Source organism: Prunus dulcis, chromosome 3 (assembly GCF_902201215.1).
Source record: "Prunus dulcis chromosome 3, ALMONDv2, whole genome shotgun sequence".
In the NCBI taxonomy this organism is placed as follows: domain Eukaryota; kingdom Viridiplantae; phylum Streptophyta; class Magnoliopsida; order Rosales; family Rosaceae; genus Prunus; species Prunus dulcis.
The window spans coordinates 20,888,754-20,914,874 of NC_047652.1; the positions used below are offsets into that span (position 1 = coordinate 20,888,754).

Sequence of the window (26,121 nt, forward strand, 5' to 3'; positions counted from 1 at the left end):
AGTAAAGAAACTAATTTTATATTTTTAAAATTAAAAAAAAAATAAATGAACACTTCTCCCGACGAAATTTCATCAGCACAGATCTATGCTGGCAAAATTTGCCGAATTAGGTTTTCCCCGACGAAAATACTTTTGCCGACGAAATTTCGTCAAGAGAGGTCTTTTTAAAATAAATAAATATAAACTTAGGATGTTTAGGTTAATTAATTTTTAAAAATTTTATCGTTAGTAATTAAATAATATATTTGCCTTCTTTAATTAGTGAAATTAGTAATTATATTTTAATTATTATTTATTTAGTGAATAATTAGTATTAAATTTATCAATTAACTTCTTGAATTATATTACTTAATAAATAGTAGGCTTATTTTCACAAAACGTCCCTAAGGTTTACGAAACTATCAGATTGCATCCTTAATATTTTTTTTTGTCACTTGTGGTCCTTAAGATTAGTATGTGCGATCACAAATGGTCTATGCCGTTAGGTTCCGCCAAAAACTCCATTAGTGTGTTGACATGGCATATATATATCAATCATGATCTCTTGGACTATATAGGTCCAAGAGATTTGTGGTCACTCACCGTTGGATGTAAATTCAACGGTTCACTCACTCTTGCACTCATTTTAAAAAACTTTTATGTCATTGGATTAATATCTAACGGTGGGCGACCACAATCTTTTGGACTCCTATGGTCAAAGAGATCAGGATTGGTATATATATCACAAAACATCCCTGAGGTTCACGCACATATCATAAATGGTCCCTATGAAAATTGTTAATTTTTTAATTTAAAATTAATAAAATTTTGGTTTTCTTTTTAAAAATATTTATAAATTAAAAAACCATTTATATAAGGATTTTAATCTTGAGGACCACTTATGAACCCTAAACCTTTAGTTTTTTAATTTTTTAATTTTATGAATTTTAAATTATTTTTTAAAAACTCTATTAGTTTATTGATGTGGCATATATATGAAGCCCACATCTACAATAATATAGTGTCACATGTATTTAAAATATAATATATTTTTTAAAATAATTTAAAATTCATAAAATCTTAAAAAGAAAACCAAAATTTTATGAATTTTAAATCAAAAAATTTCACAATGACCATTTGTGATAGGTGCATGAACCTCAAGGATGTTTTGTGATATATATATATATATATATATATATATATATATATGCCACATCAACAAACTAACAGAGTTTTTTATGGAACCTAATGGCAGGGACCATTTGTGATCACACATACTAACCTTGAGGACCATGAATGACAAAAAAATTATTAAGGATGCAATCTGATAGTTTCTAAACCTTAGGGACGTTTTGTGATAATAAGCCTACATAGTAATTCAATTTTTCCTTTTTCTTTTTCCCTTTAATATTCACCAAGTAAAACATAACTACTAATCAAAGTAATTAAAAAGAGAGCTACTTAAAGGGTATAGCTGCGTGGCTAGACTTTTAAAATATTATATTATTCGGAGTACAGCCGCGCGGCTATACTTCAAAGATATTCTTTTGAGGTGCCCTTTGTGAACACCCCACATCGAAAATCCACAATCCTATAAAGGTCTTTATAAACAAACCTCTATGATGGTTTGGTAAGTGTGGTTAACATTGGAGAGTTGGGGTAATGGGCACGGCTTTGGATTTGGCTGTGATTAATAATAATTATATTATATTAATCAAAGACTTAGGTCTTGGGGCTCTTGGGCTTTGGAGAAATTTAATTAAGACACCCAAACGAGAATAAGCAATTTATTTTTTTCGTTGTTGACATATCCTTTCAATTTAAATTTGAATGAAATTAGGTTTGAAAATTGCACAAAATAATTTAAAATAATTAATTACTATTTATTGAGCAATTTTTTATTTCATGCATCTTTTCGAGATCTAGAACGTCCCAAGTCACTTGGAGCGGCTTGAGTTCTCCAGACCCCCAAAAAAACGCTGTTTTCTACTGTAAAACTGGATTACATCTTCCCAATGTAACAGCACATACATATTTTCCTTACATTTTCTTAATGTCATGCAAACAAAACTTCAATTTTGAACATAGGAATCAGTAAGTGATGGGCGGACTCATTTTTTATGGGTCAAAAAGCTGTATTACAGTAGCAATATAGAATGGAGAGTGGTGTTCAAGTACATATAACGAGCAACAGTTTTGAAATTTTTCATATTAGATGGGCTGGTTTTTGTTTTAATTATTAACTTCAGGGTCTAGGGTTCAAGTCACAGAGAGGGCACACTTGGGTTTTTTTTTTTTTTTTTTAATAAATAATTTATAAATATTTTATAAATATGTATTTTTTATAAATGTTTTCACTTGTTAATTTTACTTTGATGTTTTTGTCATGGCACATGTGTGCACCCTGTTCGACAAGCCTCCTATAGCCATGTTGATGACAGATGTCGAAGCAAGATGTGCACAGGTGGTGTTGTGGATAGATGTCGAAGCAAGCTGCCTTGAGAATTTCTTGGGCACGTCATGGGCACTTCTAGGGAATGCGTTGAATGGACACTTCTTGGGCATGCGTTGAATAGCCATGTTTCGGGTATGCGTAGAAATTTGCACAAAATAATTTAAAATAATTAATTACTATTTATTGAGCAATTTATGAAATAAGTAACATATTTAAATATTCACTAAAAAATAAGAATTAAAACACAATTACTAATTAAAGTAATTCAAAAAGGATAAGGTATTACTTAATTACATATATTAAATTAAGGAAGTTAGCCAAAAGAAAAAGTAAAGAAACTAATTTTATATTTTTAAAAATTAAAATTTTTTTTAAAAAAAAAACATGAACACTTCTCCCTATGAAATTTCGTCGGCATAGATCTATGCCGGCAAAATTTGCCGGATTAAGTTTCCCCCGACGAAAATACCTGTGCCGACGAAATTTCGTTGAGAGAGGTCTTTAAAATATATATATATATATATAAATTTAGGATGTTTATGTTAATTAATTTTTAAAAATTTTATCGTTAGTAATTAAATAATATATTTGCCTTATTTAATTAGTAAAATTAGTAATTCTATTATAATTATTATTTATTTAGTGAATAATTAGTCTTAAATTTATCAATTAACTTCATGAGTTATATTACTTAATAAATAGTAATTCAATTTTTTATTTTTATTTTTCCCTTTAATATTCACCAAGTAAAACATAACTACTAATCAAAGTAATTAAACAGAGAGCTACTTAAAGGGTATAGCTGCGTTGCTGGACTTTTAAAATATTCTATTATTCGGAGTACAGTCACGCGGCTATACTTTCAAGATATTCTTTTGAGGTGCCCTTTGTGAGCACCCCACATTGAAAATCCACAATCCTATAAAGGTCTTTATAAACAAAGCACTACGATGGTTTGGTAAGTGTGGTTAACACTGGAGAGTTGGGGTAATGGGCTTGGCTATAGGCTCGGCTTTGGATTTGGCCCAGATTAATAATAATTATATTATATTAATCAAAGACTTGGGCCTTGGGGCTCTTGGGCTTTAGAGAAATTTAATTAAGACACCCAAACGAGAATAAGCAATTTATTTTTTTCGTTTTTGTAAATTTAAATGAAATTAGGTTTGAAAATTGCACAAAATAATTTAAAATAATTAATTACTATTTATTGAGAAAATGATATTGGGCTTGACAATCTTATTCTTTGAGCTGAACCCGCAGTCTAGGCCGAGCCTACTATGATACGGTCGTTGATTTTGGGCCTTTCTTCCTTTTGGGCCCAATCATCACCCTAATGTGTTATTGCCACGTCATTTTTCTTTTGTGGATCCAAGGACATTTCAGGTATAAACACAGACCTTAAGGACGAAAGGTGATAATTTTGTGAATCTCATGGACAATTTATGATAAAAAGCCTTATTTTTATGATGTCTTCAGTATTTTTTGCATTATGATTTGAATCCTTTTAGAATTTATGCTTCTAGTATAATGCTTTTATTCAGAAGTAAGAATTTTGATTATCACTAAGCTGTCGGATATGCATTCACCAACTAGCTTTTTGATTTCATTGTTATTTTTTGTTCTTAATTTTGGAGGGCATTTGATTGTGAGTGAGGATTACCATCTCATTCATTGATATTAGATGAGTGTGATTTAATATAAAGCACACATCTCAAAATCAAATTCATCTTTTGATAATGCTTAGGGGTGGTTAGCAAAAATACTTGCTCCCTTAATTTTTAAAGTGATCACAGGTTTTGAATCCCCTCATCCCCTGAGATAAAAAACAACCCTCTATTGAGCGTTAATATTAGATCAGATGGTGTTGAACTCCAAGTATTTTAAATTTAATTAAAAATATGTAAGAAATTTGTAGCTTAAGTGATTATTAAGTAATTACTGGCATCTAAGGTCTTGTATTCGAATATCCCTCCCCCAATAGCGCATGTGTAAAAAATAATAATATTAAAAAAAGTCAAGAAGATGCTTCCTAGCATGTTTTTCGGCCAATTTCAAAATTACATATATGCCCTCTATTATCTCCATGCAAAAATGCATTAATGGGTATATATTATGGTAATTGCTATGGACACAGGTGGCTCTAGATAGAGGTATTTCTCTTTTTATGAAAGGAATCTCCTTAAGAAGGGGTGGACAAGGATGACAACTCTGACAGAGCAACGACCTTGAAGAGATACTCAACGTGGCTAAATATGCCTGTGAAATTTTAAAAAAAGAACAAAAACAAGAAAAAGAAAAGAAAAGCGTTTCCCTTCATGCATTCATGACTCATGATTCATGAATGAGAAGACTACCCAACCCAATTTCCTCAACCCTATTTTCAGTAATGACAAAACAGAAATTGCAAAACACCAATTTCTCCAAATGTTATATAGTGGTATCTACATATATATATATAAAGCAAAAAGCAGAGAATAATAAAACATTCAAAATACCAGAAAATGTTATTGGTTAATGCAAACATTAAGAATTGAAACTATTAATTAGAGTGCTGCTATTTCCACCCACCTGCCTATTTTCCCACCAAATATTTAAACTTTTAAAGACAAATTTAACCATACTGTAAAATGACTTAAAAGGACTTAAGAAAAAAAAAAATAGAGAAGAAAAAAAAGACGTAGACTTCTCAAGTTCTCACGAACCCTATCGTTTGATAGAAAGAAAAAAAACACAAGAAAACTACGACTCCTTGCTCATGATTCCTCTTATGACTTTTCAGTGCTCAGAACTTAATTCTCAAATAATTTTCTTCTCTTTTCTATTCATTCAATCAAATTGTTTATGAAGAAGAAAACAACAAGAGAATCAATGTTGAAGGGAACAGTTTTGGCGAAAAAATAAGGAAATCCTATTTGAACAGAATTTCTAAGATCTTTACGATTACTTAAAGTATTGGGAGATGAGTATTTCTTGGACTCTGATTTTTTTTCTTAAACTAATTAAAAATCTGAAAACTTGGGGATGAATCAACAATTCTACGATTTAGGCTCTGTTGATTACACAAAGAACATTCCTTACAAAAACCAGTTTGGCTGAGAATTTTTTTGAGGTATGAGAAGGTGAAGAAGGCTTTTGGGGTTAATGAGTCGTTGGTTTTTGAGGAATGCAGTGATTTGGTGGGGGATATTTTGCATGAAGATGTGATGAAAAGTGTGAAATACATGGTGAAATATTTGATGAAGAAGGACAAGTCTTGTTGTACCAGAGGAAGTTTAATTTGAGAGATGGTGTGGTTTTCATTGAGGCAGAGAGAGGTGTATAGTAAACAAGAGAGACAGAGAGAAATAAAGTGTGAGAGATGGAAAATAAGATACAGCAAAAATGAGAGAGATGTGTGGGCCGTCAGAGTGAGAGAAGACGTGAGTAGAGAGAGGATGAGGTAATAATTAAAAGGGTATTTTAGGAATATTGATGGGTGGAAAAATGGGATTGTGTTTTTTAAAATTTATATCGTGAGTGTGAAGATAAGGTGAGTGAAAAAATAAGACAGATGAGTGGAAATAGCAGCACTCTTAATTAAATGAGGATATAATATGGTAAATTCACACTTTTTCATATTAAAAAAATTAAAATAAAAAGAAAAATCAGATAATAGACGGAACACAACTACCCATATCTTTTCTAATTCTAAAATAAATTAAATTTTTTTTAAAAAAAAACTTCTCCCAAGCACGGAAGCGCAAAAGCGCGTGCGAAAAGGCTAGTATATATGTATTCGTTAATTGCCAGATATTAGATATTATTTAGCTCCTTCTTGGAAAATGATATGGGATCCAATATAATTTAGGAAAAATCTCCTGTCGAATTTTTTCTAAATTTATATATCAATATATATGGACATAAATATTCTTTTGGAAGAAATGTGTAGATAGATGGTAAATTGGCAACCATTTTCCAAATTAGAATTTTTACCAAATTATTTCATGGTAATAATTTTTATTTTATTTTATTAAAACTCTCAATATACAATACATAATTTTTAGACTGTTTATGTTTGTCTGTACTTGCAACAACTTAGAAGACACATGCAGAATATAGAGTTGAGGAATTGGTTGGAATTTATGAATTTTCTAGCTGACATCAACAAAAGAGAGAAAGGTCAGCCATGCATGATGAGAATATGAACTGTCAAAATTATGACAGATTCTAGCATCCAACAAAGAGACACTGAAAGCATTAAGGCCAGTATTTGCAGAGAAGAATGGCCTCACCCCTCACACTGTATTTAATTTCTGGTTTTGGAAATTTGGCCAAAAAGGAAAGAAAAAAAGAAATATATATGGACAGATAATACGCGGCGTCTAGACTCAGACTATATTCCTTTAATTTTTTTTATTTAATTTTTTTCTTTAATAATGCATAAAAGATAATTGGAGCTTGGTTGTCAAAAATCTGAGGGAGTGTATGAGAGAATCTGTCATTATGTAATCTAAGTTGTCTTGTTGGGATTTCTATTTACACTCTTTTTTTTTTTTTTTAAAATTTTTAAATTTTTTATTTTTTGTTAGAGCATTCAAATTGAATTCTGCTCTTCAATTTTCTCTCCTCCCTATACTCTCACTCTCTCTTTATATACCAACCCTCACTGTCCTCGTCTCCACCAAACAACCAAGATCTGAGAGAAAGATACAAAGCTAGCTAGCTAAGCTTAGAGAGTGAGCCTTTAGAGAGACAAAAATGGGTTCAACTTCAAATCCTCTTGAGCTAAATTCTCTTGATCTTGCACTGAGTCTAAAGCCCTCTTATGTCCCAAAATCACTCAATCACTTATTCAGTGATCTGGCAAGTATAGATAATGTTCCACACAAATTGTCTGTTTTGAATGAGTATCTTCTAAAACACCAAGAAGAGCTCCACAGAGTAGAGGAATTTAAAAGAGACCTACCCCAGTGTGTTCTTCTGTTGTTGGATGGTGAGCTATAGCTACCCCCATTTATTTATTTTTCTTTTTTTCTCTCTAAGAAAATTGTTGAAGGGTTTCATCTATGTTGATTTACCTCTAATGGTTTATTTTATTTTTTATTTTTGACTGATGTTTTTTCTTGGTTGTGATCATATATAGCTATACAAACATTCAATAACGAAATTGAGAAGTTGAGTGGTCAAGATCAGTTCGATGCATGTAAGAATAGAGGCTCATGTGAGGATCCAGTAGAACGGCGGAGTGCGTTCCGAAAATATAAGAGCTCATCACCTCCGTTTAACCCTAGGCCTCGCAACCAAGATCATACAAGTCATGACCATAAGGTAGGTGGCATAGACATGCAAAAATTCAGTTTCTCTTATTTTTTAAAATATTTTTCCCTCTTGTGTTTTGGTAAATAATTATTTGATTTGATTTGACACATTAGCCGATCCTCATGGAGCCAAGTCCCAGGAGGCCTTTCCCATGTGATCTTAACATGGAGGCAAGCGGTTCAGAACTGGAGCTAGAGCCAGAACCAGATCCACAACCACAGCCAGAGGTACCTCCGCCTATGTGGAAACACAGCAGGTTAAGCTGGACGCAAGAGCTCCACACAAAGTTTGTGGAGGTCTTGAGCATGCTGGGAGGTCCTGCAGGTGAGAATATTTGAATCATTTTGGGTGGGATCTAGGTTTTTGGGTATATATTTTCAACATATTCCGAATATAATATTATTTGAGGCTTGATGCCAATATATTGTTTGTTTATTACATTTGCCTTTTTGAGCAGAAGCAACTCCAAAACAAATTAGGGAGGCCATGCAGGTCGAGGGGCTTACGAACGACCAAGTGAAGAGTCACCTGCAGGTTGGCTTTGAATTGTGATTTGTGAATCATAAGAATATTACCTTACAAAGACAGACTTGTTATTATCCGAACTGATGAGAATCTATACATTTGGTTGGCTGCTTTATTCCGAACTGTACATATTTTTATGAGATTATTTATCAATTGTGATTCTCCTTAACTAGCATATTTATATTAAGGGAAAGGCGATAAACTCATGTTAGTCTTTAGTTGTTAATTTTTGGTCATTGCGTGCATAACAGAATCTTTAGATTGGATCAATTTAGTTGCAATGACATCTTAATGATAGATCCTCCTCTATACACATTAAAAATGAGATATTTCTCATGCGTTGGATCACTTGAGTAGCAATGATGTCTTAATATATAGGGGATCTTTCTCAAGCGCACGAGAAAATCTATTCATTGGATCATTTTAAAAGCAATGATATCTTAATAGTAGATTTTCTAATGTTGAAGTTATATTTTTCTCATTGATCATTTTAGTAGCAGTGATAACTACTTAATAGTAGATTTTCCAATGCTCAAATTCTATACAAGATATTTATGCTCAACATATACATGGGAGATCTTTCTCAAGCGCATGAGAAAATCTATTCAATTGGATCATTTTAGTAGCAATATCTTAATAGTAGATCTTCCAATGCTCAAGTTACATACATGGTATTTTTCTCATGGGTCATTTTAGTAGCAGTGATAACTTAATAGTATGTTTTCCAATGCTCAAATTTTATACATGAGATTTATGCTCAACATGTTCAGGGGATCTTTCTCAAGCGCATGAGACAATCTATTCATTGGATATCATTTTAGTAGCAATGATATCGTAATAGTATATCTTCCAATACTCAAGTTATATACAAGGTATATGTTTTTTTTCTCATGGGTCATTTTAGTAGCAGTGATAATTAGTATGTCTTCCACTGCTCAAATTATATACAGGGAGTTATGCTCAACATATGCAGGGGATCTTTCTCAAGCTCATGAGAAAATCTATTCATTTGATCATTTTAGTGGCAATGATATCTTAATAGTACATCTTCCAATGCTCAAGTTACATATAGGGTATTTGTCTCATGGGTCATTTTAGTAGCAGTAATAACTTAATAGTATGTCTTTCAATGCTCAAATTATATACAGGGGATTTATACTCAACATATACAGAGGACCTTTCTCAAGTGCATGAGAAAATCTATTCATTGGATCACTTTAGTAGCAATGATATCTTAATAGTATATCTTCCATTGCTCAAGTTACATACAAGGTATATTTTTTCTCATGGGTCATTTTAGTAGCAGTAATAACTTAATAGTATGTCTTCCAATGCTAAATTATATACAGGGGATCTTTCTCAAGCATATGAGAAAATCTAGTTATTGGATCATTTTAGTAGCAATGATATCTTAATAGTAGATCTTTCAGCTCAAGTTACATACATGGTATTTTTCTCATTGGTCATTTCCAATGCTGAAATTAGATACAGGATTTGCGCTCAATATATTCAGGGGATTTTTCTCAAGCGCATGAGAAAATCTAGTCATTGGATCATTTTAGTAACAATAAATCTTAATAGTAGATCTTCCAATGCTCAAATTATATACAGGGGATTTTTCTCATACGCACATACGCATAAGAGATTTTAGGCATCATATTAGTTTAGTGACAATGATATCTTGATTGAACATCCTCACATGTGCAATTTATGTGCATTTTCTCAGGCTCATGAAAGATTCTGGTGATTAAATTACTTAATGGGCCAATGATCTTATGATAAATTTAGCCATGAGTATACATGCGCGTATGAGGGTATTGTAGTATCCATATACATGCCCCATTCTGATCATCTTCCCTATCTAAAATGTTGGTATAGCTTCATAGGGATGATATTTGTTCCAAGTGCTATAGGTATAGCAATTCTGAATTGATGCTAAGCTTAATGAGTGTACGTAATATATTTGCTAAATATATATGCGCTCGAGAAACTTGAAATTATGGTGCCGTACCAAATACCTTTAGAATATTACAAAAGGGACCAACAAAAAACTTAACGGGCCTCATGAAACAGTGTGACTGCAAAACAAACCAACAGGGTCATTTAAGCCCAATCCCCAAACAAAGTTCTTTCCCTGCTGCTCTTTATGAATGAAAGTTGAAACCACTCATTTATTTCACATGCAATTTAATTTGAGCTCTCATATTAATTATTTAAGCACTAATTTTATGAGTATTTGCTAGAATTTGATGTTGATGTTGATGATTTAGTGGTGCTGATGGACAAGTCTCAACTGTGTGTGTGTTTTGCAGAAGTACAGGCTCAACAGCTTGGGCGTCAAACCAGCAGCTTCTGCCAAAAGTTATAAGAGGAAAGTCCCGTTTTACTTCAGGGACTTTTGGAACCCTAGCGCTTCTCAGCAGCAGCTCGAAAGTGCAGGGAATGGTGGAGGTGGCTCTAGCAGCAGGGGAAATGCAGAGCCAGAAATGAGAAAATCAAAGAGAACCTGGTTAGGTGATGCTTAGTTATGCATCTATGATGGCATGTATAGCATGATTAGGATTCAGGAAATAATAAGAGCTTCAAAGTTGTTTATAATTTCTTCTTCTTATTTTTCTTTTTGGGTCTCAAAAGTTGTTTAATTTCATGTGCATTGTAGCTGTATAATTCTACAAAGGGAGCTCATAATTAATGCAAACAGTTGCACAAAATCTCATAATACATTGGGACTTTTTACAAGTAAATGAAGTTTGTCAGATGATGAGAACCATAGCTTTATTCCAAGTACAATAATTCTGTGTCGACTACATGCTCCTTACGAAGTATAAACTTACAAGCCCTACTACATATGCTTCTGATAATTGCACAACCCATACAAGAATTTATACATACAAACTTAACCAACATGTGAAAGACATTATTTGAGAGTTAATTAAACATGATTTATATAGTTAAATCACTTCTGTTTAATATCAAGGAGAAGTAGTTTGCTTTGAAGAAGAAGAAGAAAAAGCAGGTGGGATTCCAGGGATGCGAGGTATAGATGGGAGTGGGAATGGTAATGGAGGGAGGAATGGGAAAGATGGTGGTGGTGGTGATGGTGATGGAGTAAAACCAGGTATAGGTGGCAAGTTGGGAATCAATGGTGTTGGGCCTGCTGGTGGAGTAAAACCTGGTATTGGGGGCAAATTGGGAATTAATGGTGCTGGTGGAGGCTGAAATGGATTGGGGATAAGTGGAGTTGGCTGTGGCACAAGTGGATTTGGAGGCAAAATTGATGGTGGCTGAAATGGGTTTGCTGGGAAGAAAGTATCTGGGTGGGCTACTTTTTTATCAGTTAGTTGCCCTGCCTCTGTAGTTTTACCAGGAATGGGGGGTAAAACTGGAATTCCTGGAATTCCTGGAAGTCCTGGAAGGGGAGGGAGAGGAGGAAGTTGTGGCAATGGTGGAAGAAAAGGGACTGTAGGAAGAGGAGAAAGATCAGGTATTGTGGAGTTTTGAGTTAGTTGCCCTGCCTCTGTAGTTTTACCAGGAATGGGGGGTAAAACTGGAATTCCTGGAATTCCTGGAAGGGGAGGGAGAGGAGGAAGTTGTGGCAATGGTGGAAGAAAAGGGACTGTAGGAAGAGGAGAAAGATCAGGTATTGTGGAGTTTTGAGTTAGTTGCCCCGCCTCTGTAGTTTTACCAGGAATGGGGGGTAAAACTGGAATTCCTGGAATTCCTGGAAGTCCTGGAAGGGGAGGGAGAGGAGGAAGTAGTGGCAATGGTGGAAGATAAGGGAGTGTAGGAAGAGATGGAAGATCAGGTATTGTGGGGTTTTGAGTTGGTGGTGGAAATGTGAGCTCATCAGTTGGAGGAAATGAGAATTTCTGAGAACTGAATTCCTTGGAGTTTTGAATGCTTGGTTTTTGGTTACATAGGCTTGGCTGCTTTAGAGGCTTAAAGGTGAAGAACCCAGCTGAGAAAATGTGTGTTCCTTGCTTTCTTGACTTGAGATGCAGTGAAGATGAAGTGGCTGTTGAGGCCACAGCACAATATGGTTCACTGCTGCTGATTAATTTCACAGAACACCCTTCAATTTTCTTGACATGCTTGCTAACAGAGAAAGGCAGTTGAACTCTGAACACTCCATGGCTATCTGTTTTCACTTCTGTCTGGAAACTTGGTTTTGAACTCCCATCTTTGCATTCAACACCAACAGAAGCCCCTGCAGAAAAAATAAGTTGAAAAATAAGTTAACTGAACCCAAAATTCACAGTATAAAAAGCACTTTTTGATTGAGTTGTTGTTGGAAAATTTGAAATGAACCTGAAATGAAGTGGCTGGCATGTGAGAATTCTGCTTGGAAACATGTGTCACAGTAGACAGTGCCTACAACAACTGCAGATGGGGTCTTCTTCTCATGGCTAGCTTCTGAGGGAGTACTTAGTGAGAGAGCACTGATCAAAAAGAGTACTGTAAAAAACCAAGACATTTTAGAGCATCTATTGCCTCTGAGCAACTCTAACTCTAAGAATGAGTAGATGTAGGTTGCCTTTTTATATAAATTCCTGAGGCTTATAGCTGATATAAATATTCTCTACAGCATTCATTATACACTTTTTTTGTTTCTTTCTGGTTGTTTTGAGGCATAAAAAATGAACTTTTTTCTTCAAATTTTATAGCCTGCTGGGCCATCAAGGTAATTTATTTCACTCATGCAAAAACCAGTCAACTGCAAACTAGAAGAAGTGAATGTAGGTTCATTTCCTACCACCAAACAATCCAAAAAAGAAGGTTAATACTGTGATTGTGAGGTAGATATAAAGAGGCCCCTAACTTTTGCTTTGTTCACTTACATTTATTGAGTTTGTTTCTTTGTTTGGTGTAAGAATACTAAAGAGAATAGTTGGGTCCCCGTTGGTTCACGAGACAAGTGGAGTAACCATAAATTTCATGAGTCCGAAGCTGTACACTATCAACAACACAGGTTGAAGATGTTGTTGGGTTTATTTATGTATGTTCTTCACAGAAACAAAATGATGGGCGCCTACTCTGAGCTGCTCTCAGTAATATATATATATATATATATATCTGTGCAAATTGAAAGACTCCCCAAGTACCAAACAAAGTTTACAACTCAATGTATGGATCAGAATCTTATTAATAAGGCTTTTTGGTTCAGAATGTTATGATAATCATTAGATTCATTTATTACAATTTGCTTTAAATTTTCTAACTGTTTTTAACAAGTCTTTTCAGTGCAGGTGATCCATAAATAGGTAAAGTAAACAGTCAAGTGATTGCAACCGAAGAGTCTTTTCCTCAGTCATTTGACACAAAGTTTTCTGACAAAAAAAATTATAATAAATTTAGATTTTAGCCACAAAAAGACTTTCGCTTTTGAAAAAAGTCAAAAAATTTTCAAAAAAAACATAAAAATTCCTCAACTTTCAAACCAAAAGACATGTAAATATAAATGATTCCTTTGAAAATTCAAAAATAATAAGGGTATTTTTGTTCATTTTGGCTTCTTTTCAAAATATTTCTCTCTCCTTTGGCATTTTCCAAAATGTCCCAAAAAAAAAAAAACGACAAAGTTTAGACATCGTCAGCAATTATAAGTCATTTGAGCACAGATGTATATTCAATAATTGGTTTGGTTCAAAAACTACCAATCTACATGGTACAATGATTGTGGGAGTGACTATTGGGAATTTTTGAGAGACTTATTTGAGCAGAAAATGGACAATGCATATGGCATGCAATGATCCAAACTCAAAACAAAGAAGCTACAACTTCCAAGTATTTGAGCAATTTCAAGCCAACTCAGAAATCTCTGTACTCTGTAGGCTTATAAGACACTCCCATGTGTTGATGTTGCATACAGATTCCTTTTGCATCAATATCCTTCCATCCCAACAGTCTGTTTTTTTTTTCTTTTTAAAATTCAATTTTCCACATTTTTTACTGTCCATCAAATGCATAGCATTTTGGGTGAAAAAGAAAAACAAGAACTTCTACTACTGACAAAAGAGACACCAGTCACACCACAAAGGCACAAACTCCAGAATTATGATAATTACATCCTTGCATTGGAAATTGACAGATTGTCTTCACGTTCCCCACAGTTTTGCATTGAGCTGCTAACAATCCCACAAACTTGCACCGTTTCATTCTTTGTCCGTGGGCCACAATTTTTGACAAATTTGACAATCTAATAAGGCGGTTCCTGACAATCCAAGGTTATCTCCACGCCAACCACAAGCCACTGTTTCACTGTTATCTTGTGAGGAAATTGAAATGTAACACCAAATTTTCTTTTACACAGTGCAAGAGATAATGCATGTTAAAAGTTAAAAAAGAAAGGGGGATGTTTTTGTCTAATTCTATGATGTACAAAACATCTCTTTGTCCTTCACGGGTTCCAAAACACAATGTCACGTCTTCACTTCACGGGCGACCTTAAGCCTGTGGGCTGAGGGCCTTCGTGTCTGCTTGTTGAATGTGGAGTTTTTCAGCCGAGGGATACCAATTCCCAAATGGATACGTCAAGCTTGAAACATACAATGAGATTCTTGATTAGATCCTTGATGGCTTGTCCATTATTATTGAATTGAAACAACAAAGTTTGATTGGTAACAAGGTTTGCCAACTCAAAGGGTAAGATTGTAGTCAATCAACTAAACTTTTTAGTGTCAGGTTCATCCACTGAATGTAAGGTCTCATATTTGACTTACATAAGTATAAGGACGATATATATTTATGACGAGTGTATAGCTTTATTGTGGATACACTTCCCATTGTAAAAGTATGTTTGTAATAACATCAGTAATTTTTTCTTTTGTATTAAATAACATTAGACACCTCATTCATGCAGGGAAGTTCTTTTATCACATTGAATGTATAATGTATAGCAGCAATTTTCATCCGTACAATAATGTCATCATCAGCATGTGATATTTCTGTTTGTTCTTCTGTCTGAGTTTGTATTTATTCCAGTCTAAATGCTTGATATGGAGAAAGAAAGTACTTGATGAGCCATCTGTCCATGAAATCATTGGTTTCTAAAACAGCATAATATTTGTAGAACAAAACCATAGATTAAATTGTTAGATTTCTTTATGCACAAACAAGATCTTTCACACAAAATTGTAATACGTATAAAGACATGAAGACATACCTGGAGCCATTTTCTTTGAGTACACAGCTTCTAAACTCATCCAATCCGTAGCAGCAGCAATCCTAGCAAGAATAGGAACGGCTCAAGATTTCTGCTCTCTCTCAGAATTTGCTCTTTATGATGAGAATAGGTTTAAAGAACGTGTCTAATGAGAGCAGGGCCTTAAGCTTATATAGGGCTAGGTCAAGTCGTCTCTACTCATCACCGAGAGCCGACTTGACTAATCTTCCAAGTCCACCAGATCGGTTCACGCATAAATGGAAATAAATAGGACCCCTTAGTAGGCCTCAAAACCCTTCCTTATTTCACTAGATTTTGGGCCTCAAGGTACAACTTAATTTAAACACTTATCAAAATATGATATAACTTAGTATCTAGTACACCGATCTAAATAGGAAAACATAACATAAATAAACCCAGCTGCAAGTTTGTATATTGGACTGGAGTGGTACCATTTGCAGAACAAAACAATGTGATACAGCGCAAACTATATTGGCCAGTTTGCAGATTCGAAGAAATAATGCAAAATAATCACAACTATCATCTGTATGCAAAAACTAAAAATAAAAACAAAAACAAAACAAAACAAAACAAAAAAAAAGAAGAAGAAAGAAAGAACAATCAACGATGCTTGTCATAAAAAACAACTGCAGATGGGTGCTTCTTCTCATGGCTAGCTTCATGAGGGAGTACTTAGTGAGAGAGTACTGATAAAAAAGAGAAAACCAAGACATTTTAAAGCTTCTATTGCCTCTGAGCAACTCTAACTCTAAGAATGAGTTGATGTAGGTTGCCTTTTATATCAATTGCTGGGGCTTATAACTAAAAACTGATATAAATATTCTCCACAGCAATCATTATAATTTTGTTTCTTTCTGGTTGTTTTGAGGAATGAAAAATGAACTTTTAGTTTTTTTTTTCTTTCAAATTTTATAGCCTTGCCCATCAATAGTTTCTTTATTTCACTCATGCAAAAACCAGTCAACTGCAAACTAGAAGAAGTGAATGTAGGTTCATTTCCTACCACCAAACAATCCAAAAATAAGGTAAATATTGTGATTGTGACTGTGAGGTAGATAAAAAGAGGCCCCTTAATTTTTGCTTTGCTGGTTATTTGTCTACTTAAATTTATTGAGTTTGTTTCTTTGTTGGCGTAAACACTAAAGAGAATAGTTGGTTCACAAGACAAGTGGAGTAACCACAAAATTTCATGAGTCTGAAGCGTTACACTATCAACAACACAGGTTGAAGATGTTGTGTTTATTTATGTATGTGCTTCACACAGAACCGAAATGATGGGGGCCTATTATATTGGTTAGAAGTACAAATATATATCATCTCTATAAAAAAATCACTTGAATCCGATATCATTTGACCACTTAATTAAATTATTGAAATTTAAGTACTTTCTTGAAGCACCGTGTTCATTGATTTTATTGGTCTCAATTAGATGTCTTAATGATTTTCAATTTGTGTGATTTTTTGCAAGGATGATCGCTGAATGAAGATGTGAAAAATAGATCGTTTGGATCGTTGAAAAAAATTTCGCAGAGAACCCTACACCCTCAAAATAAAATTATTTGATAAATCCCTCAATAGAAGGGGACTATATAATCTGTGAAAATTGAAAAACTCCCAAGTCTGAAACAAAGTTTACAACTTTCCAAGGTGTCAGAATATGTGGTTTGAGCAGAGCATGGGATCTTCTCGTGACCTAATGTGGCATATTAATAGGGTTTTTGCTTGGATTAAAATAATAGCAATGTGAGACCTCCAAATCTCACGGAGGTTTTCTACTTCTATGAGCATAGAACAACCCCTGAATCATTAGATTCATCTATGGCAATTTGCTCTAAAATTTCTAACTGTTTTTAACTGCATAAAAAACAAGACTTTTTGTGCAGGTAGTCCATAAATAGGTAAAGTAATTCCGGCCAAATTAAAAGTGTCATGTGATTACAACCAAAGAACCTTTTCCTCAGTTATTTGGCACAAAGTTTAGAACCTTGTATCACCACTATCAGTAATTATGAGTAATTTGAGCACAGCTGGGACAACAATAAAAAAATGTATATTCAATAATGCATCAGTGACAATTGACTGCTATGGATAATGGGTTTGGTGAAATAAAAAACTACCAATATACTACATACAACAATGATTTTGGGATTTGATTATTTGGAATTTGAGAGTCTTACATTTAGCAGAAAATGCACAAGCATATGTGCGTATACCCAAAAAATGTTCAAACCTCAGAGATAGGCTTTAGATTGTGTGAATTGTGAACGTGCCACTATTAATGGTGTAAAACCCTAATAGATTTGAAAGAGACCAAGAAAACTCACTTAAATCAAATGATTGTGAATTGAAATGGTAAAAACTAAATCAATGAAGTTTCTTTTCCATGCCTCAAGACAAATGACAACTTTATAATTTCTCTAAAACAATAAGGGTAATAAACAACAAATAAACAAGTAAACAAAAGGGATCCAGATCAAGGGATCTTATCAGATAATAAATTGCCACCACCTTGGATCACTTCTGATTGAATTCAGAGGTTAAGGGTCTAGTGGCAATAGCAGTAGTATATCACATCACCTTCAATTGATGAAGATCAATTGGAAATCTATACCAGAGACAGATCCGGCAGAGCAATTATCAGGAAAGATATAGCATTTGAGAAGGAATTAGGGTTTGTATTGAATTTATTGTTGAAAAGTTGTGTTTGTTATCGTGAGCTATCTATTCTCTTTTATATGAATTTTGACTTGGTGGAGAGAGATTACAACCCATGTCATGCCATTATGAGGATCAAATCATAATCCATTAGAATTAATTATTTAGTTGATTGCCTTAATCGTCAAGTAATCTCATGATTTCTCCTTGATTTTCTAGGTAATTATCAATTAATAGATAATTCCCTTTCCCAGCCACTTAAACTGGCCCAAGGAATCTTAACCGGATTGCAATACTAAAATCCCCAGCCACGACTTTGCCCAAATTGGCTTAAATCTCATCTGTATAAAAACTAGGCCTAAACATTACCCCATAAGCCCAATAGACTTGATTAGAGGGATTTGGGGTTACATGCATGAGCGTGACACGATTTGATCGTTACCTGCAACATCCATGCGTCGTTTTCATTTCAATCACTTCAATGCGCCATTTTGACTTCTACTTTAGTCTTTCGAACCTTTCTATCTTCTTCTCACTACGAAGCGTAGAGATTCTTAGTGATTATCGATACCTTCAACTTTTCCAAACTTTTGTTACCGAAAGTCTCAAGTTTCACCACCCCCTAACCAATTCTCGTTTCAGAAACCATTTCTTTGTCTCAATGGCCACCTCTGACTCCAACGTCCCAAAGCCTATCTCTGATAAATATGCTATTATATATGCATGCCCAAGACATTTGTGCATAATTGGGTAAAGTTGCTGATGATGTTCCAACGCTCGTACAATTTAACTGAGCGTCCAGACTTCAACACTTGGTCCATAAAGAACAGTCTCCTGCAAAGGTTTGAGTGGATTGGCGATCTTCATGACCAGTATCCGGAGCTTTGGGAAAAGCATCGCATTTACGATGCCATTATGCTTTTTCGTTTTGACACTTCGAGGGGTATTTGTCCTCAACATATACAGGGGATATTTCTCAAGCACTGAGAAAGTCTACTCATTAGATCATTTTAGTAGCAATAATATTGTAGGGGTTTTTTCGTTCCGGCAGCTATAGATTGGTCTGGACTACTGTAAAGAGCAAATGGGAGAAAATTCCCCATGTGTCTAAGTTCAAGAATAAGACCCCAAGAGTGCTTCGAAAGGGTAGCTGAGTCTTAGAAAACACATTGGTCTTCTTCACCAATGAAACCAATAGTTGCTTACAAATAAATGCTTGGCTTGGCTTGAGAAGCTTGTGGCATGGAAGCTAAGCATTCATGAGTTTAGCGTGTGTGTGTGTGTGTGTGTGTGTGTGTGTGTGTGTGTGTGCGTGTGAGAGAGAGAGAGAGAGAGAGAGAGAGAGAGAGAGAGAGAGAGAGAGAGACCATATTTTCTACGAGAAACACAGGTTTAAAGCAAAGGATTTCATGAGAATTTGTTGAGGAGACAAGATTTTTGGGAGCTCAAAAGTCTTCCTGCAACTGTTCCCGTGGTAACCTCTCATCTCTGGTTATCACTTCTCCTTCTTTCCTCCCATATTTCATGGCAAGAGCTGGTAAGGGAAGGAAATAGATAGCAACGTTGGTCTGAAGGATGTCTTTTCTCCTAGCAACCTGCTCGCGCTAATACCCTTTGGTCATTTGAATGGTTTGTCTTGAGGTTTGCACTTGGTCACGTGCTAGAGCCTCACAGCAGCCTACATATGTGAGTCATTCCTTGGCTTTTTGTTGTGGTTTTGTCTCCAACCATGTGATGGAGACTTTCAAACATTTTTTTTGGTCATTTGGGCCTTCCTAAGGTAATGGGTTTGTCTACTAGGGAATGGGCCAACTTCACAAAGTGATGGACTACTTTTATTAAGGTTATCGGTCAATTTTCTAAAGTGGTGGGCTCCCTTTTTCTCTCATTTATGCTTACCCAGATATTTGGGCTCAAGAAATGGGCTCGAGTTTTGGAGCTCCCAAGTAACCCAAAACTTCAATTTCTCGGCTCATTAATAGGCCTCATGAATGCTCGTTACCATCCATACTACAACCCACTCAGCAAGCCCCGAGCATTTGCATGGCTTGGGCCCACTTAAGCTTATAGCGTAGCTAGGTGTAATAATGATTTTTTGCTTGGCATTGCATGTTGATTGGCGTGCCTGAATTTTATCGTCTTTGAAAAGGGATATGATGCTTGACGGGAGAATTAGCATGGGCTTGTAGAGCCAGTGCCTTTTATGGGCTCATTTCAATTCTTAGCGTGACGGATTACATATTTATTTGGCATGGCACGTGGATCGTGGCTCTTACAAGCATGCATGAATTTCGCATACTCCATATCGAGTCTCTTATTAATAAGGTGTCGCACTGGACTGGGAATTTATTTGAACCTCAAATTACATACACGATTTTTTTTTCCTTCACATGGGTCCTTTTAGTAGTTACGATAACTTAATAGTATATTTTCCTATGTTAAAATTATATACATGGGATTTTTCTCATGCGCATGAGAGATTTAGGTCCCATATCATTTTATTGTGAAGTCTTTATTGAATATCCTCCCATTCGCAAATTATGCGCATTTTCTCAGGCTCATGAAAGATTCTGGTGATAGATTACTTAATGGAACAATGAACTTATGATAAAATTTGTCATGCATATACATGCGCGCATGAGAGTATTGTCATAGTATCTATACATGCCCCATTCTGATCATCTTCACTGCTTGATCTGGAAATATTATCTATGATTTGCTAACAAGATACGAATTCACACGAAAAAATTAATATTTGGGTTTAGCTTGGACTCGTTAGCCACCCATTAAGTTAATGGGTCATATAAGTATCATTCGCGAATATTCCCTATCGGGTTGTGTTGGTCATTCACGAATTTAAACGGGTCATGTCCGTACTCAGGGACAGACCCACAGTGGGGTCATTGGGGTCAAACGACCCCATGGAAGCCATGGAAATAGGCTTGGAAGTCCACTTGAGCTGGCTGTGCGACCCCTTGGATTGCCCTCCAAGTGCTTGATGTTTTGCCTGACAGGAAGAGGGAGGAAAGCCTCCTGCAGCAGGAAGAAAAAGCATTTTGTTTTTTTTAAAACACTATGGGCCAAACGACGTCGTTGTGGCCCTGGGAAATTTTTAAAATAAAAATATCTTCCGTATCCTTCCACTGACCACCCAACCCAGCCAACCTTCCCATCCCAAAAACCCTTACCATCTTCCAATTGCTATTATTCTTTTCTCAGATCCAAACCCCAAGCTCCCCAATCACCACCTATTATTCTTATTGTGATATTTCTCATTTCAAGTTATTTCTAAATCTTAAAATCAAAATAAGGATGATGTGTGCTGTTTTTAATTTAAAGGAAATCAAATCTGTAATTGTTTGGATGAAATTAATGATTTATATGTATGATGAAGTTTTTGCTTATTTGTTGATTAGGTGGTTGTAGTTTTTTTGTTTTTTGGTTAATTGGCATAGGTTTGAAATTTTACGAATTGAAATCACTCAAAAACATATATATATATATATATATATATATACAGTCCTGATCTCTTGGACTCCTGTAGTCCAAGAGATTTATGGTCACTCACCGTTGGATGTAAATTCAACGGTTGACTTGAATCGGGTAATAATCATTTATGTCATATTGCATTTATATATATCATTTTGAACCATTGGATTAATATCCAACGGTGGGTGACCACATTCTCTTGGACTCCTGTGGTCCAAGAGATCAGGACTGTATATATATATATATATATAAAATGACAAATTGAAATCATTCAAAGTATATTTTTCAAGAAAGAAATAAAATTTGGAAGAGAAAAAATAGATAAGAAAAATAACCCATTCTTAAATTTTCTTTAGAACATTTGCACTATGACCCTACGGGATTCAAATCCTAGGTCCGTCACTGTCCGTACTTGGTATTTTTCACCGGTTAACTTAACGAGTCGTCTTCATATCAACTCGTTAAGAAAGTGGGTCAACACAAACACAACAATATATTTGGTCCAAGTGCTATAGGTGTAGCAATGCTGAATTGATCCTAAGCTTCTTTTCTTTTTTGTTTGGACGGATGATGCTAAGCTTAATGAGTGCAATATATTTTGCTAAATATATATGAGCTCAAGAAACTCCGAATTATGGTGCAGCACCCAATACCTTTAGGGGTCGTTTGGTACGGCGGACTGTTATGGACTGGACTAAATCCTAGGACTGTCTTGGATTAGCTCGGATTGGATTAAGCTGGATTAAGTACTGACCTACGTTTGGTGTTGCGTCGGACTAAAAAACTGGATTGTGAAAATAGTGAAGACTTATGTTTGGTGTTGTGTTGGACTAAAAATAATAATTTTTTAAATTTTTTAATTTTAATTAAGAATTTTAGCCTAAAAATAAATAAAATTCTAATATTTTGGAAAGGCTGAAACTGTCACATTTCTTTTTATTTTTCTTCATCCATACTCTTCTCTCCTTTGTTTTTTCTTCTTTATCTTTTCTGATTTCTTTTCTTCTTCGTCTTTTCTTATTTCTTTTCTTCTCTGCCCCTTTTTTCCCCCATTTCTTCCTTCATCTTCTCTCCTCTGTCTTTTCTTCCCAAGCCCGTTTCTTTTTTTTTTTTTTTCCTTCCTTCATCCTCTCTTCTTCTTTCCATTCCCAGGCCATTTCTGTTTTTCTTTGTTTCATTCTTCATATTCTTTCCTTTATCTTTTCTTCTTCCTTCCCTCCTTCTGACTCTCTCTTCATGCCACTATAGATTCAACCATCAACTCACCCTCTCTCTCTCTCTCTCTCTCTCTCTCTCTCTCTCTCTCTCTCTCTCTCTCTAGTTCCACTAATTAATGGTTGTGGTGGTTCGATTGGGTAGTGCTGGTGGTTTAACTGGGTATGTGGTGGCTGGGGATGATGGTTTGATTGACTAATTGGGTGATGGTGATGGTTCGATTGGGTATGTGGTGGCTGGTTATGTGTTTGATGGTGGTGGTCTGATGGTTGTGGCATCGTGGTGATGGTGGTATGTTTGATGTTTCGGGCTCGTGTGTTTGATGGTAGAGGTGGTATTCAGCCGGACTATGTGTTCAAAATAGCATCCTCGCTATTTTGCGAACCCAGTTTTCGGCTCGCTATATTAAACAAGCGAGTCCAACGTTTTTTTTCCCATTTGACTATATAATCTCATTTAACTTAATCCCCTCCCTTACCAAATATAGGTTTTAAGAACTATTTAACCCAGTCCAGTCCAGTGAGACTTAGTGAGGCATGCCAAACAGGGCCTTAGAACATTACAAAAGGGACCAACAAAGCTTAACAAGCCTCATGAAACACTGTGACTGCAAACAAATCAACTGGGTCATTTAGGCCCAGTCCCCAAACAAAGTTCTTTCCCTAATCATATTTACGAATGGAAGTTGAAAGTTGAAGCCACTCATTTATTTCACATGTAATTTACTTTGTGCTCTCATATTAATTATTTAAGCACTAATTTTATGCGCATTTGCTATTTGAGGTTGATGATTTAGTGGTGCTGATGGACAAGTCTTAACTGTGTGTGTGTTTTGCAGAAGTACCGGCTCAACAGCAGGGGCGCCCAACCAGCAGCTTCTGCCAACAGTTCGCAGAGGGCAGCCCTGTTTTACTACAGGGACATGTGGAACCCTAGCGCTTCTGAGCAGTCAAACTCTCGGCAGCAGCAGCTCGAAAGTGCAAGGAATGGTGGAGATGGCTCTTCAGTTGGTGGCTCTAGCAGAACCAGAATTGAAAAAATCAAAGAGTTAGGTTAGATGATGTTTAGTTATGCATCTGCTGAGATTTTGCATATGTGTATATGAGGGCATGTATAGCAAAAGATTAGGATTCAGGAAATAATCAGAACCTGAAAGTTGTTTATAATTTCTTCTTCTTTCTTTTTTGGGTCTCAAAAGTTGTTTAATTTCATGTTGAATTGTAGCTGTGATGCATTTTTTGTTTTTGTTTTTGCTTTTCGGGTTTCAATTTCTGCCCAAATTGGTGCAGTTTAAGTTCTAAAATTTCCATTTTCATGGACTTATGTTTCCCAAGCAAACTGGTCTAAGAAGAACAATTCAATTTTAGCATGAAGAAGCAATTTTTTCTTCTTCTTCTCGAAGGGTCTTTTTGATTGGACAATGTTGAAATGCAGCTCCAAATTCAGCAATTCAGGTATAATTCTACAGAGGGAGTTCATAATTAATGCAAACAGTGGCACAAAATCTCAGAATATATTGGGATTTTTTTACTAAGTAAATGAAGTCTGTCAGATGATGAGAGAACCATAGCTTTATTCCAAGTACAATAACTTACATACTCCTTACAAAGTACAAACTTACAAGCCCTACTACATATGCTTCTGATAATTGCACACCCCATACAAACTTAACATGATTTATTTAGTTAATGATTTCAGTTTAATATCAAGGAGAAGTAGTTTGCTTTGAAGAAGCCTGTGGGATTCCAGGAATGCGAGATGTTGGTGGTGATGGATTTGGAGGCAAACTTGTTTTTGGAATTTGTGGTGTTGTGAAGGAAGTATCTGGGCGAGCTACTTTTTTATCATTTAGTTGCCCTGCCTTTCCTATTCCTGGAAGTCCAGGAAGTCCTGGGAGTCCTGGAAGTCCCGGAAGTCCTGGAAGTCCCGGAAGTCCCGGCAGTCCCGGAAGTCCTGGCAGTCCCGGAAGTCCTAATAATTTTTTATCAGTTAGTTGCCCTCCCTTTGTATTTTTACCAGTAAAGGGGGTTAATTGTGGAATTCCTGGAAGTCCTGGGAGTCCTGGAAGTCCTGTTCCTGGGAGTCCTGGAAGTCCTACTTTTTTATCAGTTAGTTGCCCTGCCTTCGGAGTTTTTCCAGGAAAAGGGGGTGTAACTGGAATTCCTGGAAATGAGGATTTCTGAGAACTGAATTCCTTGGAGTTTGGAATGCTTGGTTTTTGGTTACAGAGGCTTGGCTGCTTTAGAGGCTTGAAGGTGAAGAAACCAGCTGAGAATATGTATGTTCCTTGCTCACTTGACTTGAGATGCAGTGAAGATGAAGTGGCTGTTGAGGACACAGCACAATATGGTTCACTGCTGCTGATTAATTTCACAGAACACCCTTCAATTTTCTTGACACGCTTGCTCACAGAGAAAGGCAAATGGACTCTGAACACTCCCTGGCTATCAGTTTTCACTTCTGTCTGGAAACTTGGTTTTGAACTCCCATCTTTGCATTCTACACCAACAGAAGCCCCTGCAGAAAAATAAGTTGAAATTAAGTTAACTGAACCCAAAATTCACAATATAAAAAGCACTTTTGATTGAGTTGTAGGAAATTTGAAATGAACCTGAAATGAAGTGGCTGGCATGTGAGAATTCGGCTTGGAAACATGTGTCACAGTAGACAGTGCCTACAACAACTGCAGATGGGGGCTTCTTCTCATGGCTAGCTTCTGAGGGAGTAGTCAATGAGAGAGAACTGATCAAAAAGAGTAGTGTAAAAAACCAAGACATGTTAGAGCCTCTATTGCCTCTGAGCAACTCTAATATTCTTGACTCTGAGAATGAGTTGATCTAGGCTGCCTTTTATATCAATTGCTGAGGCTTATAACGAATATAAATACTCTCTACAGTATTCACTATACACTTTCTGAAAAATGAAACTTTTTCTTCAAATTTTACGACATGACGCATTAAGCTTCTTTATTTCACCCATGCAAAAAGCCAGTCAACCCGCAAACTTGAAGTGAATGTAAGTTCATATCCTACCACCAAACAATCCAGAAATAAGGTTAATATTGTGATGGAGAGGTAGATAAGAAGAAATATTTGCTTTGCTGGTTCTTTGTTTACTTACATTCATTGAGTTTGTTTCTTTGTTGGTGGTGTTGAGTTGTGGAGATACAATTCAACTAGGAAAAGGACGTGTTTCCTTTTGTTTGGTTTTCTTCTTGGTTTTAGATTGGCAAAAAGTCATTTTTGGTGCATGTGGTTTATCACTTTACCATTAAGATCCTTGTGGTTTCAATTTTATCACTTTTGTCCGTGTAGTTTTA

General features: G+C 35.4%; 3 protein-coding genes and 1 long non-coding RNA gene across 4 annotated transcripts; 2 read left to right on the plus strand and 2 right to left on the minus strand.

Moving 5' to 3' along the window:
• The first annotated feature begins 7,174 nt into the window (after positions 1-7,174).
• Positions 7,175-10,785, plus strand: LOC117621970 (transcription factor HHO5-like). The gene is made up of 5 exons (XM_034352493.1): positions 7,175-7,409; positions 7,560-7,744; positions 7,849-8,059; positions 8,193-8,269; positions 10,573-10,785. Exons 1-5 carry the CDS (start codon positions 7,175-7,177, stop codon positions 10,783-10,785), a joined length of 921 nt encoding a protein of 306 aa, XP_034208384.1.
• A 224-nt stretch (positions 10,786-11,009) lies between these two features.
• Positions 11,010-12,881, minus strand: LOC117623275 (formin-2-like). The gene is made up of 2 exons (XM_034354185.1): positions 12,569-12,881; positions 11,010-12,467 (listed from the first exon to the last, which is right to left on the minus strand). The coding sequence occupies exons 1-2, from the start codon at positions 12,732-12,734 to the stop codon at positions 11,233-11,235; spliced, it is 1,401 nt and encodes a 466-aa protein (XP_034210076.1). The 5' UTR covers positions 12,735-12,881; the 3' UTR covers positions 11,010-11,232.
• Positions 12,882-23,417: 10,536 nt separating this feature from the next.
• Positions 23,418-24,020, plus strand: LOC117622970. The gene is made up of 2 exons (XR_004585055.1): positions 23,418-23,519; positions 23,641-24,020. It is a non-coding gene; the product is annotated as an uncharacterized LOC117622970 (long non-coding RNA).
• A 335-nt stretch (positions 24,021-24,355) lies between these two features.
• LOC117623293 (collagen alpha-5(IV) chain-like) lies at positions 24,356-25,645 on the minus strand. Its single transcript, XM_034354207.1, has 2 exons — positions 25,414-25,645; positions 24,356-25,319 (listed from the first exon to the last, which is right to left on the minus strand). The coding sequence occupies exons 1-2, from the start codon at positions 25,577-25,579 to the stop codon at positions 24,508-24,510; spliced, it is 978 nt and encodes a 325-aa protein (XP_034210098.1). The 5' UTR covers positions 25,580-25,645; the 3' UTR covers positions 24,356-24,507.
• Positions 25,646-26,121: the final 476 nt, after the last annotated feature.